We start from the raw sequence: 16874 nt of genomic DNA, 5'->3' as shown, positions 1-16874 counted from the left end.
GAAATCTGCAGTGTCTGGGAAGAGGGCAACTGAATCACCTTCCGAAGATGCGAAATTTATGGTAATACAAGACTAAGAGCGAGAAAAGGAGATGCTACGGCTTTTAGTCATCCCCAGGGATGCAGAGGGCACGCTGTAATATTCGAGGCTGCCGAAGCTTTAGACAAACAATTCAACCAATCTTCATTGCCACCTTTTCTGCTCGTGTCCTCACGTCTCCAACAAAATACACCCTGGGAAGAGCTTCCGAACATTCAGACGTGGATAGATTTTACCAGAATATTTGGTTCTGATTTGTTTTTTGCTTCCACTTTTCAGTCTTGGTCAAGGAAAAAATATGTTCCACTTAACATACAGAATTGTTCCGGAAGAGATCTCCAAACCTTAAAACCACCGTCCTTCCCATTCTCCGCACCCCCCCCCCGTAGTAATTGGTCGCTAGCCTTCAATGACGACTGGCGTTTATGTAACTGTCCTCAAACAAAGTTCAAGAGCTGAGAGCATCTTCAGACAGTGACGTCAGCAGTGCACCCGGCTGAGCGGGCACCACTGAGGGCCGGTGCCTCTGCCGCCTTCCATCCCCGCCCCCTCTTAACGTGGTCCTCTGGTCATCCGGATCTCGCTGCTTGGCCCTCACACACTGTCTTCTTTTGAACGACTCCCCAGCACCAACGCTGGACTCACTCACCAACTGTGTCTCGCTGGGTAGCGACACGCCCACATCCGTCTCACCCCGCCCTGGGCCGCCGGGGATGCTGGCCCGCCCTGCAGAACGCAGCTCGGGCTCACCTTCCACAGCAGACGGCCCTGCTCCAATGTCTAACTTCTGCCTCGGCCTGAGCGGTCACGCGGGCACGGACACACCTGCAGCCACGCCCGCACCGAGGACCGTCTGTGCCAACGAAGACAAACAGAGCAGCACTGGCAGAGACAGCCACAACAGAAAGCGAGTGTGCAGTGAAGGCGAGGCTGGCGAATCGGGTTTAAATGTCTCCTCTCAGGTAAATGCTCCAGATCGGATTCTGCTTTTCCCTCCTGTTTCCCATCAACCCAGCCCCCAAAGCCAGAACCCGAAGACTCCTCCTCTTTCTCACATACCTTTACCTAAGGTGTTTAAACACCCAGCCTGCCCAGGTCAGCACGAGTCTGCACAAGTGCAGTTACGAGCAGACCTCCTCAACTGTCACAGGGGGCAAGTCTCAACTTACGTGACAAACTACATGGTCGCTGCGCCAGCACACACCAGGACCCAAGGCCTTCCAGGTGTGTCTCCTAAAATGTCTCGAGCCCAAACCCTGCCTTCTAGTCCCTCCACCGATGCCCTCTGCGATCTCACATCACTTCTTCCCGCGTCACCGCGCTAGGCCTGGAGCAAAGTCCTCGCTTTGTGGCCCCGGCCCACCCTTCCTATTTTCAGAACTGGGATCATCTAAAATGGAGACCTGATGATGAAGACATCTGGTACCTTGCTCACTGCCTTCCCGAGAAAATCCACACCCCAGTCCTCACACCCTAGAGCCCGCCCTTGTCCACACCCTCTTTGGTCTCAGAGCACTCCCTATAAAAACACTGAGCACAGCCCCAGACGACGGGTGGGTCGTGCCTCCAGGCCTCCCACTCAGTCCAGACTCCGGGGACCTTCATCGGAGCACGTCACCGTGGCAACGTCTCCTCCGCTAGTGCATGAGCTACCCGAGGGCAGGGACCATCCCTGCATCTGCAGTGGCCGGTACAGCGCCTGGCACAGAGCAGATGCTCAGAGGTTTATGAGTGAATAGCTGATAATGCTCTTGTGTTTGAGAAAATCCTGCCACATTTCATACACATGGACTAGGGTCTCAATAACCAGCAGGGGAAGAACTCCCTTTGTGGATTCCACACAGCCTGGGACCAGTTCCCTCTTGCTATGTTGACATCCTAACCTGGATCCGAACCACATATTAAAAGAGGGACGGAGTGAGAGAAAGTGTCACAAAGAAAAAAACAGCAAGCTAAATAGGAGAAATTTGGGTTTTATCTATTTTTTTATATAGTAGTTAATATTGAGGTATTTCTGACAGGACTTTTCTGAGGGATAAGGGCCCAGGAACAGTTATAACCTCTTTCCATGACCAGCAATTTTTTTTCAACTGGCAAAATGAAGTCCAAGTGACTGCCAGGAGCAGCAGTGCATCTGGGGTGGGCGGAGGAGACACAGAAATCCTCCTTGCTTTCTTGGCATCACAGACCGTGGAACGGCCTGGGAGTCCCGGGCTGGACTTACTTCACCAGCGCAGAGACCCAGTGACTCCGCGCTGAGGTGGGCAGCCCAAGGCAAAGAAGCCTAGTGCCTGCCTGCCAGTCCTGCGGCCCAAGGCTTCTGAATCCCAGATCAACTCGCTCCAAACACACACTCAGACGCGATGCTGGGGGCTCATGTGACTGGTGTGTCAGAAACTGCATGCACAATTCGCAAAGACGGTGAGAACAGAACTCCTCTTCCACCTGCTGTCTGAACTGTAGGAAACTTGATATACGAGACCTACCGAAAACCATGGCACCGGGCTGCCCTCAAAACACAGATGTGCCTAGAAAAATACAGAGAGACAACAAAGAATGGACTGAGAAAAGCACACGCAAATAGGACCAGTGAACTTGCAGTCAGGGATGGCTTCGGTGTGGCACACTGAATTTTCAACCATGCTGTTTGACGACTGTGGTCTGTAATGCCACTAACGTGTTGCCAGCACCATGATGGCCAAATCTGCAAAAGATTTACTTTTTACAATATATAAAAACAACAAAAAAACCCCGAACAACCTGACTGAAAAATGGACTAGAATAGGCGCTTCTCCAAAGAAGATACACAAACGGTCAGTAAGCGCAAGAAAAGATGCTCAGCATCACAAATCATTAGGGAGACGAAAATCCAAACCACAGTGAGATGCAACTTCACATCCACGAGGACGGCCACCGTTCAAACACGAGAGAAAATACTGGCAGGGATGTGGGGAAAGTGAAACACACTCCGCTGCTCTGTTGGTGGGACGCACAATGCCGCAGCCGTGGTGGGAAACAGTATGACAGTTCGACAAAAAAAGTTAAAAACAGAATTGTTTTATGATCCACCTACTCCACTTCTGGGTATATAGGAAATATTCCCCGAAAGAATTAGAAGCAGAGCCTTGAAGAGATATTCACGTATCTAGGTTCACAGTAGCATTATTCCACAACAGCCAAAAGGTGGGAGCAACTCAAGTATCCATCGACAGATGAATGGATAAATAAAATGTGTCACAAAAAGACGCATGTGTATGGGGTCCCTTTATGATTCACAGAGCCAGAGAGTGAAGTGGTGGGTTCCAGGGGCCATGAGATAGGGGGCTGGGGAATAATTACATCACGGGTGCAGAGTTCAGTCTGGGATGGTGAGAAGTTCTAGAGACGGATGGTGGTGATGGTCGCACAAGAACATGAGGGTACTTATTGCCGCTTAATCTAAAATTATTATATGGCAAATTTCATATTATTTTACCCAAATTTAAGATATTATATAGATACATTTTCTATAATAATTTATATAGAACACAAATTTCTATATTACCTAAAATTACTTATAATATGTATAATATATTTAGAGTGGAGTCAAGATGTCGCTTTAAGAATATCAATTTGACTCACTCACATAAAAGTCTGCTTTGTGGGTTTCGTAGAAGGAAGGCAGAGCTACTCACAGTTCAGAAGCCTGGATGGATGTGGGGAAGTGAGTTGTGTCAACAAACATCAGGGCAGGGAAATGGCTGCCAGTAACCCACACAGACACAGGCCTCATCACCGGGTTTCTGGTGAACAAGGAGACTCATCCAAAGACCTGAATGTTAAGAAAATTATTGCTCCGTGGTCTCGTTTCAACTTCCTGTCATGAAGCTGCTCTGGTTCAGGCTTTGAATCACCCCGTGGCTGCTAGGAAGCTGTGGGCCAGGGAAACAGAAGGAAGATGATACAGTCTTTTGAATCTTTTGAATCCAAACTCCCACCATTAAAAGACCAGTTGTCACCTGGGGCGCACGGGGGCCACACAGGCTGGTGGACAAGGAGGGATGAGCAGAGCAGCCACGATTTTTCAAAATGGGGGGAAAATGAACGTTGTTCAAGGTGAGCTTGCAAAGCCAGATTTTTGAAACACTGAAAACTTATAATACCCAGAAACACAGCCAACTAAATCGACAATCATAATATGGACTCACTTTAGATAAAATTAACATCATAAAATAGCTGAAGACTTTAAAATAAGCAAAATGAAGATATTCAGATTTCTCAGCGTAGTAACAACCATTTAAAAACACAAGGAGTTAGGAAACAAAACCAGACAGAAATGAAACACAAAGGTAGAGAGGAAAAGGAACAAATTAGTGATCTTAGAAATAAGAAGTTATTAAATTAAAAAAAACTTGGAGAAAATGATTGAATTGGTAGAAAATACTGAAAAATTCACTAAAACAGGAGGACAAATAAATAAAAAATACCGAAGAATAGTTACAACATATGGCTGATAGTGAAGATGCTCCCACAGACACCAGGAGACCCAGAAAAGGGGGAGGGAGAGAGCGGACTGAGGGGAACCACTCTGCAACAACAACGCAGACGCTCCGAGGGTGGAAGGAAAGAAACCTTCAGGTACCAAGTGGGATAAATAACGACAAGTCCTTGCCAAGATGCATCCGAGTAAAACGGGAGGGTGACAAGTGTGAAGAGGGAGGCTTAAGCACAACCCAAGACAATCATCGTCTGCAAAGAAATAGCACTGCGGTCACCGGGAGACTTCGCAGAACGGAGGTCAGAAGCGGTGTCTTCAAGGCGCCACAGGGGAACGACTGCTCTCCCGGAACTTCAGGCCCTGCTACGTCAACACTCAAGAATGAGGCAACGTGAAGACATTTTCCGATATACAGAGACCACAAGAGTTTACCTCTTGTAATTCTTCACAGGAAAAATATTCAAAGGATATACATCATTAAGAAGAAAAACAAACCCTAAGAGAAGGCTCTGCGGGGAAAAAAAGGTGAACACAAAATTTGATAAAATGTTAGTAATTTACTCAACTCTTGACTAATTTTTTTTAAAAAAGCTTTTTTAAAATTTCAGGATAATAACAGAATATTACAATTTTATGCCAATACATTTTAAAGTTAGAGGAAATACGCAAATTCCTAGGGGAAAAAGTTTATCAAACCAACACAAAATAAAAAAATCTGAACAGCCTGATAACCACAAAGAAATTTAATCTGCGGTTTAAAATTTCCCACAAGAAAAAGCCAGGCCCAGAAGACTTCACTCGTAAATATGATAAAACACTTCAGAAAGAAATAATGTCAATCTTTAAAACCCAGAGAACCAAAAAAGGAAATACTTCCAAATTAGTTTTTGTGAGGAGAGCATAATCTTAACATCAAAACCTATTAAGGGCATAAGAAACACAGAAAATTACAGACCTCTCTCACCCCTGAATACAGATTTAAAAATCCGAATCAAATCTTCACAAATCAAATCCAGAAATATATAAAAATGATAATATATCCCAACCAAATTATATTTCAGGAACAGAAGGTTGTTTTAACATCCAAAACACTATCACTATATGTCGCTCCATTAACTGAATAAAGCCAAAAAGTCATGAGATCACCTCAAACTATAAGAAAGGGTTTGATCAATTTTAATAGCCATTTATGATAAAAATTCTTACGCAAACTGGAAATAGAAGGAAACATCCCTAATTTGATAGAAGGCTTTTCACAAAAAAACTACAGCAACCACTTTAAATAAATACTTATTTCAAAACTTTCAAGATCAGACACTTAATTAGGTTTTAATTTTACATTACCATAGTTCATTTAGTTCAATCTCCCCAGTTCAACTTACTCCAACAAGAATCAAAGAATCAAAGAGTCACTCATGGTAAAACAACTTTTTCAAAGTCAGCAGCTAATAAATTGCCTTCCCACTTAGATCTGCAAACCCCCTGGAATTCATTTTTGAATAATGAGGGGTACGGGGTCAAGTTTCATCTTTTCCTTGTGGATACTCAATTATCCCGGCTTCCATTGCGCAGACGTCTCCTCCTCCCACCTGCCCCACAGCCCAGAAATCACACAGAGGTGTGTTTCTGGGCTCCCGGCTGCCTTCCCTGGGCCCCGGTGTCCACACAGCATCAGCTCACTGCCACAGTGACTGCAGCTTTCAAGGGAGACCTGACATCAGAACAAGCAGACGCTTCAACGTGGTTATCTGGCCATGCCTGGCTCTCTGCATCTCCATATAAACTTCAGAACATGCTCATCAAATGACTCATAAAACCTCTCTGAACCGCTGTTTTTTAACTACGGCTGCCATTTAATGTACATTTGGAAGCAAATCTACAAACTGTTTTTGGACAAACGTAAATGCGGAAATCACACGAGGACAGCGAACCTCCAAATGAAGTCAGCAGTCACCTCCGGGGGGGGAAGCGGGAAGGGGGTCCTCAGGGAAGCACGGTGTGTCAAGTGCATTTTGAATGCTTTTCTTCTTTACGAGGCTCTGCGGCAAATCCCAGCGTGGTCGCTGGGTGGAGGGCACACAGTTCTGTGCTATTAGCAAACCCAATCGGGAAATACATGCTTGTATGTTCCGACTATTTCATCATTTTAAAAATGAATAAAAATAAATACAGAACATCTACTTGGTTCTCAAACAGCAGTTAACTAGGAGTTCAAACTCTGCTGAATGGATGCTACAGGGTCATTTATTTATAATCCACTCTCCTTGGCCGCGAATTACAGCCTATAATTATAATTTACAAATCTCACAGGGAGGCCCTTGAGAAGATAAATTCTTTCCTCAGAATAAAAGAAAACATTGGATTCATTACTCAGCCAAGTGATAGAAAGAATAATTAAGCTATCCACCGTATAAATTACTGCTTATTTAACCATTCTTCACTTTCAAGATCACCAGATCATACACAAAAAATGCCAACTGAAACGCACAGTCTGAAAGGCTGTGTGATGATGTCATCACGAAGCAGTTCTCATTTCTCTGTCTACACACAGGCCAACGTTAAGTTTCATATGAACCCAACTGCTCCTCTCATCCTCCGAGTACAGACGCAGAGCACATCCCTAATCAAAAAAGGAAGAGATTTGCTTTTCCTTCAGTACCGGATGAGGCAAATCAGAGACACAGAACAACCACACTTACCTTTCCTGACTGATAATTTAGTAGGGTAAATTATTTTGATTTTATTTGGTCCCCAGAACATTCATTAAAAACCATGAATTTTCCATTTGAAACGGCTCTGATCAACACTGGCTATTCTTCGCTAACTCCGAGGTTCTCAGTCCCAGGCTGAGTCCCCTCGAGGTTAACATCTGGCCAATATAGTTAATTTAGTTGGATGTGCCATGAGGACCCTGGTTTCTGTGCTCAGTTTCAAGCAGAGAAAAAAATACCCACAGCCGTTAGATTAAAGGAAGCAAAGTCTAAGGGATGATGTCAAGCACTGGGAAGCGGAAGGTAAAAGACGCGAGGCTGAGACAGCTTTCCCAGCGGCCCATCAGCCCGTTTCCTGGGTGACTGTGTCCTCATACTGATGCCTGCAGGAGCAAGAGAGGGCCCTGCCGAAAGGGCCCGTCGTCCACATTGGGCATGGCCGGTGGTGAAATAACGCAAGAGCAGAAGCCTTACTCTAAGAGCTGAGGAGAAACACCAAAAAACAGCAGGCTAACGTCACAGACCATCCAACTCCCTCGAAAAGGAGATGTGACAAGCCTCCTCTTCTTCACGCTTAGAAAGGAAACAAGGGGGTTCTGTTTCCTGCCTCTGCACCTTGTGGTATGAGGTCCTGGTTAACGCTCCTGCTGCTGCCGCTCAAGCTGGAAAGAAAACACACTCCACGATCTAGAGCCCTGGCGTCGCTGAAGGCCTCCTGCTCTGAGCCTCTCACATAAACCACGTGAGCAGGGCCTTCCTTGGCTGAAGCAAAGCATCCGGACGGCTGTCCTGCAACAGTCCCTCCCCCTCCACACCCGGGAAAGCCCACCGGCCCCCCCGCCACCGCCTGATCGACGAGTTCCTTCTCCCCGCGGCAGCAGGTCTCTATTCCGAGGATCTCCTTTTAAACTGCAACTTTCCCCTCAGCTTTATGGCGGTGTAACTGACAAATCAGAACTGTATAGATTATAAGGTGATAGTTAGACATACACATACGGTATGAAAGATAATTAAGTTTTAACTTGTGATCCATCAGCTACTAGGATCTGATTTAAATGATCCCGTGCACTATAAACTTACCCCAGTGGTTCCGGAGCTAGAAATACCAAACACCTCCTCTCCTCAGACCTTCTCCTAAACACACTGCACCTAATGGGTCAACTTTCATAGGCGTCGGCAGGATCTAAGGTTTAACGCGTTGCTGAAGAACAGGAAGTCCTTGCACATTTGCATCAGGTTAATGGCCAAGAAGCTGTAAGACGGAGACTGGGTGTGTGTCCACACAAAGGTGGCGTAATACACCCTTCCGATCCACAGCGCAACCAGCTGCGGGAGGAGATGCCGAGGACTCATTCTTATTTTTTCCCAAGTGCCATAAACAAGAAAGACATTTGTGGTGGCGATTCTCAAAATATGCAAATGTACCACCAGACCCACCGTTCACAAAAATAAAAAGTAATCACAAATCCACAGGCCTCTGATGGCAGAGGCCCCAGTCCGAAGACGGGGCCACAATCCAGAGGACTCAGTGGACTGCGGCTCAATGAAATGTCCTCGCATCCGAAGGCTGGGATGTGATGTCGATGCTGCCAAGGCTGAGGATGGAACCCGCGGCACACGGACCAGGAACACCAGGACTGCGGCCGCTGTGCTCAGGGCGGCCTAGGCTGGCGGCGGTCACGGCGGTCACGGCGGTCGCGGCGGTGGCGGAAACAGAGGCAGCGGCTGACGTGGGCACAGAGCTCACTGACGACAGGCTCTGCTGTGACCGCTTTACACCTCAGCGCTGTGGTGACGCCCGCGACCAGCGGGTCCCCTCTCACCCACTGCACCTCTCCGCACCTGGCGGTCACCAGTGACCCCAGGGCACGTGCAAAAGTCCCGCATCTGGTCATCTTCCCTGCTTCTTCCTCTGCTACTTTCTTCTGGGATCAACATCCCCTTTCCAGAAAAAGACAAATATTTATGTGCCTTTTTCTTTTTGAGATGGGAAAAATGCTCATGGAAGTAGTGAAAACATTTGAGAGCCACCAATTTCACTGCAGCAGAGTGGAGCTGATGGGATTCTCCCAGCCGGATTTATCTGGGAACAGAATGTGGAGACACTGCACAATCCTGCGTTAAGTCTCTATCAGAAAACACTTCTGGGAATGACAGCGAAACCAGATCTAGGGGCTATTCTAAGCCCTGGAGATTAGCAAGTAATCACAGGCTCAAGTCCTAGTACAATTCTGGGGAGATGCGGAAGGATTTAGAGAATTAAGTAGCAAAACAGGATTTAAAAAAAAAAAGGAAAATTTTGACCTCCACACGGACTGGTCAGTACCAGGAAAATTCTACCTTCACCTATGTGTGGCCCCATCAGTGTACTTTGTATTATTTGATGATTATCTCCTGATCTGAAATCCATCTCCTCTTCTAGACTGGAAACAACTTGAAGTCCGGAACTGTCCATGTCACCGCACTGACCCCAGAACAGTGCCCCAGCGGAGGCCACAGTTCAATGTCAGGGGCTCTCCGGAGTCAGCTTTAGGGAAAGCCCCAGCTCTGTCCCTCACTAGGAGAGTTACCACAGCTGAGTTCCCAGGCTGAGCAAAGAGAGACACAAAACACGGAGAATGAAAACCGAAATCTAAGTCACATTAGAGCCTGAGTGTCCTACTCACTAGAATCAACGATGGTTCTCAAGGCGCTCAGGAAGGGCAGGCCCAGTGAGCCCCGGGGGCAGAAACCCGACTGCGCCGGCACCTGCTGGAGTGCGGTCACGGCTGGACGGACGGGTTCTGAGACGTGGAGACGACGTGGAGAAGAGGCCAGGGAAGGCAGGAGAGCCTGAAGCAGAGCCCAGGAGGGCCTGGAGGGAGAAGGTGGGGGAAAGGAGCCCTGCCCCCCACCAGCCCCGCACCATACGGCTCCCAGGTGGCCCCGGGGTTTCCGGGCCAGGGAAGCCCAAGCTCAGAGCCGGCAGCCCTTTCCCGCACGTGCCCCCGCTCTCCGCTGCGGGAGGGTCCTGCACAGCACTGCGGTCATGTGAAATACTCTTCTTAAGACAGTCCAACAACATGAAATGGAAGAAGGGGCCTCTTAATCCCTCATCCAGAGAACCACAGCTCTTCCACACACAGAGTTAAAACTGCTAACACTTTCGCCCGATCTGTATCGCGGATGCCCAGCGACAAAGTCTGCTCTGCTCGGCCTGCAGCAAGCAGTATGCTGTGATGAAAATGGAACAGACAAGGCTGAATACTGACCCTCAAAGATGTCCACGTCCTAGACACTGGGACTCGCAAACACGCTACCTTACATCCAAAAAAACTTGACAGATATGATTACAAAAAGACCTTGATGTATGGAGATTATCTTGTCGCAAAGGCCCTTGTAAGAAGGGGACGAAGATTCAGGGAGAAGACAATGTGACACACAGGCAAACTCACAAGGGCAGGAGAGGGGTTCTCCCCGGGGCCTCCCGAGGGGCCAGCCCTGTGGCCCCCTGAGCGCCAGCCCCCAGACTGACCGTGAATTTCTGACCCCCAGGACCGTAAAGTAATAAAGACATACTGTTTTCAGCTGCCAGGTCTGTGGCACTTTGTTACACGGGCAATAGGAAACTCACGCAGAACCTGATCGATAGGTTCTAATTATAAGTGAATAATTAGGAAACAGCTCTGTGATCTATCCTCTACAAAGCAGTTTACAGACATGTGCTTTTCCAGCCATCAAACCCTAACTACCGACCTGAAGTTCCTAAGTTTGTTACACAAGGCAACCACGTAGTTATGTAACAGTGCAGGTATGCAGATGCTGGTTTTACGCTTTGACGGCAGGAAAGATGTTTTTAAATGATGTTTAATACAAGAGGGCCATAGTCTACTCCGGGTATCTCTGTCTCCTAAGAGAAGACAGTTGTGAGCACACTTAAAACTGGACTTAAGCCACTAACTTGCGGTAGCAACAGTGTCATTCACCTGTGCTCGCCCCTCCGCGGTGTCAAGCCCACTGCTCTGTACAATGCCGGTTAGTGTTCCATCCACGTCTGCCAATTTAATAAGCGACCGAATAGATGAAAAAGTGAATGAGAAAGACTTAGATCCATAGCCAATCCTTTTGATCATTTAGATGGTGCTTTATTCCAAATCAACCTAGAAGGACCTGGTGCTAGAATAAAAATTAATTGCTTATTTCTTTTGAATAGGATTTTTTAAGGCCATTAAAGATGGAAACCAGAAAATTAAATAAATGACAGGAGGTATCACTTTTGGTTAGAACACAAAATGTCACAAAAAACCCATCGATCCCACTGTAACAATAAGAAAACAATAAATTTAGAACTCTCCTGCCATGAAAGATACTGGAGAGACCTGGATGCCCGTGGGCAGGAAAGAAATCCTGGAGAGAGGGGGGCCCGGTGGGCAGCAGACCCCAGAGGCTGCCCCCACCCCTCGGCAGGGTGGGCAGAAGGCCTGCCTGCTGTTAAGGAAGAAATTCTGCTGGAATTAGGAGAAATGAGCCAAATTTTTATCGCCAAGTCTGGCTGGTGTGGCAGACTGGAAAACGCGGGGACAGCCTGCCCTCACTGCCAGCCAATTCGCCTTCAGGACAGCTTTGCTTAGCAAGCGCTAGTGGTGGAAGAAACCGGCAACCGGGTGGAAAGCAGAGAGAGCTCTCGCGGCCGCACTCGCAGACCCCAGCTCTGCCGCACGGCCGGGTCTCACCAGCAAGGCATCCGGTCCCCACTCCTGGTTACAACAGAGAAAGCTGGCCGCATCACCTTCGCCACCTGACCGGGGAAAGGGGAAGGCTTCCTGAGGATGCATCGCTCACTTCCGCTCCTGTGTTCTTTTAAACACAACTCAAAAAGTAAGACAAGAGAAGCAGCAGGAGAAAGGTGACCTGTAACTAAGAAGAAAGGGGAGACTAACAGGAGAAGAGCAGGGAAATAAACGCTGGAAATAACAGACCAGGACTTAAAAATCATGATTGTGAACATGCTAAAGAATTGAAGGGAAACAAGATGGGTGGGAAGATGCAGAATTTCATCAGAGTAATAAAAACTCTACGAAGGAAGCAGATAGAAATCTGTAGAACAGACGAGCACAGGATCTGGAATGGTTAACTCACTGAGGGGCTTAGTGGTTAACCGGACACAATAGAAAAGACTGGTAAACCCAAAGATAAGACAACGAAAACTACCCAAAATAAAGCACAGAGTGAAAAATAAAATCAATAATAAAAAACAAACGCTGGGCACCAGAGTTTACGGCATACTTCCAAATGGTTGACCTACATGCAGTCGCAGTCTGCAAAGCAAAGGAGGAAGGGAGTCGAACTGTTGGAAGAGATATGATGAGCATTTGCAAGACAGTCAAAAAGACACTAATCCAGCACCGTGCGACCCCAACCAGGATAAATCACACAGAAAATCATACATAGCCAACCTGCTAAAAACCAGAGTAAAAAGATAAATTAAATGACACATTTCAAGAAGAAAAAAAAAAAAAAAAACCGAACAAACACTGGCAACCTAGACACCGATATCCATGGAAAATATTCCTAAAAAATAATGGTGAAACAAAGGCATTTCCAGACAAACAAAGGCTGGGAAGATTCATGCTGCGCTGTAACAAAGAGTAAAGGAGGTTCTTCAGACGTCAGGGAGATGGTCACATGGAAAACTCAAGACGGGCAGAAGGGAACGGTAATCACTGGGGTAAATACTGAGGGAAATAAAAAACAACATAGTTTTAAATTTCTTTAAAAGACAATCGGCTATTTGAAGCAAAGAGAAAGAACAATTTCTGCGGGATTATAACACAGAGAGAAGTAAAACACGACCATAATGATACAAGAAACAGGAGCAGGAAACAGAATCACACCACTGCAAGGTCTTCAAATGTCTCATGAAGTCGTAGTAGTTACTCATGGTAAAGGGTGATGAACTAACTACGCACACTGTGATCTAGAAGAACCACTTAAAATCATACAAAGATTGTGAAACCAAATAGCAACAGGGCTAATAAAGCGGAGTTAAAAAAAACAAAAAAACCAAAAACCCCACAAAACCTCAATTTCCAAATGCATTTTTAAAAGGAGAGAACAGGTAAGAACTAAAGAGATGATAAAATGAAACCCAAGAATATCCCATGTAATTACATTAAATGTAAGATGTGTTCAACACTCCAATTACATCTGGGTTTACAAAAAGACCCTGTTTATAAGAGACACACTTTTGATATAAAGATATAGAGTGAAAATGAAATGATGAAAAAAATATATATTTGAAAAACAGTCATCATAAGAAAGCCAATGTGTTTATATTAAATGAGAAAAACGAAACTGTGAAAGTCTCATCAGTGAAAAGATGAGTATTTCATGATAAAATGGCCGTGAACAAAGCCCAAGGTTGGTTCTCTGCTTGGACTAACAGGCCTGATAAATCCCTTTTCTCCGCATGTAATTCCTGAAGGTTTACGATCTCCTCTGGGGTTTATGAATCTCTCGTTAAGCCTCTTTTCAAAGTCACATTACCTTTCAGTGCAGTAATTATCTTTTCAAGTACACGACCCCCTCAGTTCCTGAAGGCTGGTTTTCCCACCGCGTACCTGGAAGCGCACGCTCTGCTCGATGTCCCCCACGCGGAACTGCCCCAGGAAGCGCTCGTCCTCGCTCCAGAACAGGCGGATGTCGGGGATGTCGTAGAGGATCATGGCCAGGCGCTCCAGCCCGAGGCCGCAGGCCCAGCCCACCCGGTCCTGAGCACCAGCTACAGCGAGGAGAGACCAAGCAACAGGTTAGAAAGCACGAGGCGCTTCGGGCACCTTCCCCCACCCCGCCCCGACACCCAACCAGCGCTGTGAGTGAGGGTCCACCGGAGGCAAGGCGCAGGGGAGGGGCAGGGAGGCATCCTGGGGACCCCAGTCTCACATTCCTTGCTTCCGGCCCTGGGGCGGTCTGGAGTCACACTTCTCCAGTATTGTCTTTCATTTCTCTTATCATTTTGGGGGAGGGGGTAATCAGGGTTATTTATTTATTTAATGGAGGGGCTGGGGACTGAACCCAGGACCTTGTGCGTGCTAAGCAGGTGCTCTACCACTGAGCTGTTCCCTTCCCCGCCTGTCATTTCTGATTAACTCCTGGGCTCACTGAGCCCAGGCTCCTGCCTCTGAGGTACTATTTCCCATAATCCTTGCTTGCCCTTCTTCAAACACTGAGCCCACTAGGTCCAGGTTACAGAGGACAGAAGGGAGAGTCTCTGTCCCCCAGGGGCTTCCTACATGGGCAGGTTTGCTTAAAACATGGACTGTCAATATTCAGAAAGTGTGTGTCAGGCCTCTGGGAGCCCTCGATTCCATTAGAACACAACTCTTACTCTTAGTAAGAGCCACCCCGGTAGCACCAGGGAGCAAGCCCGCGCAGGCGAAACGCACGCCTGGTCGCACCCCCTCCGAGGCCAGTGTGTGGTTCAGACCAGAGCGACGCCATGGGCTCCCGGGTGTGTTTACAGGAAGCAGAGGGAGATAGAAGATGGAAACTACAGGACAAAGAAGGCAAGGGAGCCATTACAGGGAAAAGAGCTCAGGAAAGAGCATCATTTGAATTGGAGGCCACAGGATGAGCAGGACCCGGCAGGCCGAGATGCCGCCCGGCGCACACACCTGGTGGGCCCCCTGTGAGCAACCAGCGCACGCGCCCGGCGGCCCCCCTGTGAGCGGGCAGGTCTGGAGCAGCCTCCCTGGTGTGGTAAGGCTGCTTTACACGGGTCCGCCCCAGCAAACTCGAGAGATCCTCCTGCCGGCTCAGGAGAGGTGAGCTGATGGACAGTGAGGAGGCCCAGGGCATGGCCAGGACCGGAGGGGGCCTCCGGGGCCGAGGGAGGGCTTGGCCGGCAGCAAGAAAATGGCTAGCTCACTCCCATAGCAAACAGATTCTCCCAATTGCCTGAAGGAGGGAAGACAGGACCCCGAGCTCCAGATGAGAATGCAGCCCAGGGACACCTGGATTTCAATCTGCTGAGACCCTGGGCAGCAGGGGACCCAGCCCATCTGTGCCAGAGATGTGGGGAGATCGTAACATAATAAATGTGTGTGGTTTTAAGCCACTAAGTATGAGGTTTGTCTGTTACCCAGCAAAGGAAACTAATCCTGATCCAAAATGTGGAGAGAAGTGAGAGGGAGTTCCAGACAGACGTCTTGGAGGCAAGTGCGTGGAGGCGGGTTTGGGAGTGGATTCTAGAAACACGGATGGGGCAGGCTAGGGGCAGGTGAGACACAACGGAGTGGCGCTGACTCTGGCCAGGGGCTGCCACCACCATCATTTATAAATGAAACCCCGAGGACAAATGTGTAACAATGGAAGCCACGAAGAAGCAGGACCCTCATCGAATGATCTGGTGAAAAGATGAATGGATAAAAAGCATTCAAAATGAGATCACAAACAGGAAAAGGCAGGGGGAGGGGACGGCGCAATGGTGGGAGGGAAGACCCACGGGAGGAAAGCGCGGCACTGGGCTCATGCGGAGGGCACTGGGGTCCTGAGTGAGAGGAACTCATGAGGAGGACGGAGGGGGCACTGAGCCACAGACCATGGGCCGTGAGGGGCTGTGCGCAGCGCTGACCACGTGACCAGCAGCCCAGGGGAGCACGGAAGGGTAGGCTAGCTATTTAGAGGAATTCATCCCGATGCTTGAAAACCATAGAAGAGAGGGCTGATGACTAATTAAGAATATGAAAATTAATGTAAGTGTGATAGACTGTTTTTTGCGGACTAAAAGAATAATTTTTCTTTAAATGACACTGTCCAGTCCTGGCGATGTGGTTCCCGCACCGCCGGTGTCATGGGGACCCAGGACCCTCAGTGATCCCTGGTCACACTGTATGTTCTTGTAGCAATTGGGAAAACAGCACGGCAATACATGCGAAGCTCCGTTAACACGCTCCAGCTCTTTATCCCTGTAATTCCAGTCAGGAATTTAGCCTAAGGAAATAATTTGACAGAAGAAAAAAGATAAATGAAGGAAGGAACTCAAAGCTGTATTCCTTATAAGAGCAAAAACATGAAAATAACCTAAATACCCCAAATTAGGGAAGGCCTTAAAAACTATGGTACATTTTAATATAGTCATTAAAAATAATAATTCTACAAATAAATGTCTATTCAGTGACAGCCTAAAAGAAATTATGAAAGATAGTTATGATAAAATGAGTATGTACTATGACACTATTTAAAATAGGTATAAATGAGGATGGTAATGTAAAAAAATAAAAACAAAATCTGATCTTCAAAGATTATAATGATAACAGTTTTAAAACATGTTTCTGAAACATCTTTTCAAATAAAAAAACAGTAAAAATAGGTGAGAATGTTAATGTTGCTTTGTGAGTTAGGCTCTTCCTTAATTATTAAATCTTTTAGGCCTTTATTATGAAATTTTTAGATTAAACCAAGCACGAGAGCCCAGTACCTATAACTGAACGAGCAGTAGATTTGGGGTTTTTGACTTTATTTCACATCCAGCAATTTTTAGCGTCTTAGCTTTTACTACTTTCATCCACAGCCCTCACTTTCTTCCTCATTCCCTGAAACTTCCCTAAAGCAAAACAAGAAAAACCCAGAGTCCCTAAAACTAGGTAAGAAAAAGAGCAACAATCTAA

The 16874-nt window shown here is 47.1% G+C and overlaps 1 protein-coding gene across 6 annotated transcripts in view; it reads right to left on the bottom strand.

Annotated features, from left to right (window-relative positions):
- Positions 1-16874, bottom strand: part of FARS2 (phenylalanyl-tRNA synthetase 2, mitochondrial) — a 309951-nt gene that overhangs the window by 125933 nt on the left and 167144 nt on the right. For all 6 annotated transcript variants that reach the window (XM_031435245.2, XM_010992409.3, XM_064476159.1 and 3 more), the window contains one exon: positions 13827-13987. In XM_031435245.2, coding sequence (XP_031291105.1) covers positions 13827-13987 — 161 coding nt within the window. The remainder of the gene's footprint in view (positions 1-13826; positions 13988-16874) is intronic.

The sequence above is a fragment of the Camelus dromedarius genome, chromosome 19, assembly GCF_036321535.1.
Source record: "Camelus dromedarius isolate mCamDro1 chromosome 19, mCamDro1.pat, whole genome shotgun sequence".
Classification (NCBI taxonomy): domain Eukaryota; kingdom Metazoa; phylum Chordata; class Mammalia; order Artiodactyla; family Camelidae; genus Camelus; species Camelus dromedarius.
Note: the sequence above shows the minus strand (reverse complement) of the source record. Positions and strands in the feature narration are given on the sequence as shown.